This window comes from Antrostomus carolinensis, unplaced genomic scaffold (genome assembly GCF_000700745.2).
Source record: "Antrostomus carolinensis isolate BGI_N321 unplaced genomic scaffold, ASM70074v2 scaffold4903, whole genome shotgun sequence".
Classification (NCBI taxonomy): domain Eukaryota; kingdom Metazoa; phylum Chordata; class Aves; order Caprimulgiformes; family Caprimulgidae; genus Antrostomus; species Antrostomus carolinensis.
In genome coordinates, this window is record NW_010307182.1 from 40,882 (window position 1) to 43,798 (window position 2,917).

The window sequence follows — 2,917 nt, forward strand, 5'->3', positions numbered from 1 at the left end:
GAATCACGCTGGAAGCGCCTGTCACCCCTGAAAGAAGTCAGCTAAGGCACAGCTACCCCAGGAAATCAAACAGTGCCAGGTCCTGCAGCTCAGCCTCGTGCATCTGTAGCACAGCTCCAAGGCACTTCTGGCCTACAGCACCTAGCACCATCCCAAGCAATCCCCAAACATGGATGAGGAGTCAGCACGGAGCTGTGACGCTGCCCAGTGGGTGCAACCCCTCTGTTTTGGTGGCTGAAAGTATTTAATAAGGTATTTATGACCAGACCATTCCAGTCTCAAAGTTCCCAAACCAGGCAGCTTCATTTAATACAGATGCAGACTTAATTGCTGCCATGCCAAGTAAATCACTGGTGTTAAGAAGAAACATTGATGTCATCACTGAGCCACTACCCTGGAAAAAAGGGGCTCCAACTTCCCAGAATCACCACTTCAAGAGATCCCAGGATGTAAGTTAAAACTCAGCACGAGAGAGATGTTTAACTACACTGACAAATCTAGCCCAGATCGTTTCTATAACCACACTTACCTTCCACAAAGGCGAGCACAATGCCAGTGCCGGGCACTATTATGACTACGCAGTAATTACATTCACTCTAAATACTCCTAAAATTTTTGAAATAAGACAGTGACTCACTCCACACGCTGCAGCAGGGAGCACCACGCTACTGAAACACACATTTCAGTTAGACCTGTTCCTAGAAGCTTTTTCAGAAATTGTATCTTCTCTTCCACAGCAAAAAGCTCACCTTCCAAAACAGTGCTAGAGGCAGCGGAAGTGTTGATAGCGGCAGGAGCAAAGCTGGTTGGGTTGGCATTTACTGCTGAGGCTGCAAGAGTTTTTATGGCTTCTGCTTCAGTAATGATTTCTAACAGTCCAAACTCATTTAAACGGAACTGCAGGTAAGAGAAGAAAGCAAGCGAATAAGCAGTAGTAAAAGGGCTAGGAAGTGGGACAGGCAGGAATAGGATTCCCTGAGGAGCAAGTAGGTATTAAATGTACATTAAAAAGCATTAAAAGTAAGTAATAATAAAAGGGAGAAACACCCAACACAACTCTTCCTGCAAATGCTACCAACAGGCCCCCAAAAAACCCCCAACAATGCAATTTGTTGTCAATGAAGGAAAGTAACGTTAATTCTACCTGTTTTGGATCCCCTCCCCTTATAAAACCCAGACCTCTGAGGAACACGTCAGAATAAATACCCTCAGAAAAACAGTTTAACCCAAAACTCTGCTCTGATGGTTCAAATTTGTTGCCCAAGGAAGTTGTAAGTTGAAGTTGTAGATGCCCCCTCCCTGGAAGTGTTGAAGGCCAGGTTGGATGAGGCTTTGAGCAACCTGGTCTAGTGGAAGGTGTCCCTGCTGATGGCAGGGGGGTTGGGACTGGATGAGCTTTAAGGTCCCTTCCAACCCAAACCATTCTGTGATTCTATGATTCTATAAAATTCATCCAACAAAGCACAAGGAGTGCTGACTGCAGTGAGGACACACATTAACATCCCTAAAATCTCAGTGCAAGCAGGAATCACCCAGCTTTTGACAGAAAGGTCACATTCCAGGGAAGAACTTGTCCAATAGGTGCCCAGCTGGTGCTGGCTGGGTTTGAAAGACCTCAGAGCCCAGCGACAGCCAGGACTGTACAAACACAGCAAGCATCTGCAGCTGCAAGAGGCCAAGTGGTTCTCAACCCTTCTTCAGTGACACTTGACAGTCCAGTGGGAAATGAACTTCCCAGAGGAGCAGAGGAATGCAGGGATGGGCAGAGGCAATACTGTTGAAGAACAGCAGATACTGAGAAATAACTGCCCTTTCTTCGTTTGATAAGTTCCTCCTTGCACAGTGCCACTCATTAGGGAAAGTCAGAGCAGGGCCCTGACCCAAAGACAGAGGGCAGACTCCTAATTCCAAACCAACTGTTTCTAAACAACCTCAAAATACACCTCACAGAAGCCACAGGCAGCACAGGTACCAGTATGGTCAGTAGTCACAGTGTCCAAGCTCCCAGTCCCAGTTCCCCCAAGTTTTGACCCATAAGAAACCTTCAGTTTCTAGGGGTAGTTGCTGGGGTAGGTGAGGCTCCCACAGAGGTTCTGCTGGCACAGAACCATCCTCTGCTCCAACACAGCACCTGCCCACCAACCCTGCACACACACTGCCTGTCCTGCTACGGGCCAAGAGGAAATTCAGGTGCAGAAGAAGAAAACCCCTCCAGACACACAGCGAAATGCTCACCCCATGGGGTAGCTATGGAAAAGGAATTATATTTGGCAGACTTCAGACTCTTTAAGCTTAAAAAATTTCTTAGTCTATGAAGGAACGCTTCACTGGTCCAGATAAAATTATTAAAGCGTGCCAACTACTGTCACTGTGCATCTTTTGTTAGTCCCAAGCTACAAAGGCAACCCAGCACCAAAAAAAAATATATTTAAAAACCACCTTTCTGATGAGCAAATAGCTCTAAAGATTACTCACTCGCTCCTGGATCTTCTTTACTGTCTGCAATACGGAGCTCCTGAACTCCAGAATGAAAGGGAAAAGTCCAAGGCAGGTTTCATTTGCAAGCTCTGCTCCAAAGCTTTTATTCACAGCACTTTATTAGTTTGAGATCTTTTCTCAGCCACCCGTTCTTCACTCAAACCTGCTAAACCCAGTTTAAAAGCATTTGTTTCCCCCCTGAAGCAGGGCTCCTCATTGCACTGAGAAGCACCATTCTTCCTCTACTCCTGCAATGCTTCCTGGGCTCAGGATCCTGCCTCCAACACCCTATCAAAGCCTTATCCCAAATGTTCTTCCCCCTCTTCCCTCTTTTTCATCTGAACCCTGTATGTCTTTAAGCTTCAAAGATGCTGAACTTGCTTCTAAAAAGCTCACTTCTTCCTCTGCAGCCTTCAAGAGACAGAGCATCATTTTTATT

The 2,917-nt window shown here is 46.2% G+C and overlaps 1 protein-coding gene across 1 annotated transcript in view; it reads right to left on the reverse strand.

The window, feature by feature from the left end:
- LOC104522914 (lethal(3)malignant brain tumor-like protein 4) overlaps positions 1-2,917 on the reverse strand; it is a 38,376-nt gene that overhangs the window by 33,069 nt on the left and 2,390 nt on the right. The window contains exon 2 of the mRNA XM_029084339.1: positions 750-897. Coding sequence (XP_028940172.1) covers positions 750-897 — 148 coding nt within the window. The remainder of the gene's footprint in view (positions 1-749; positions 898-2,917) is intronic.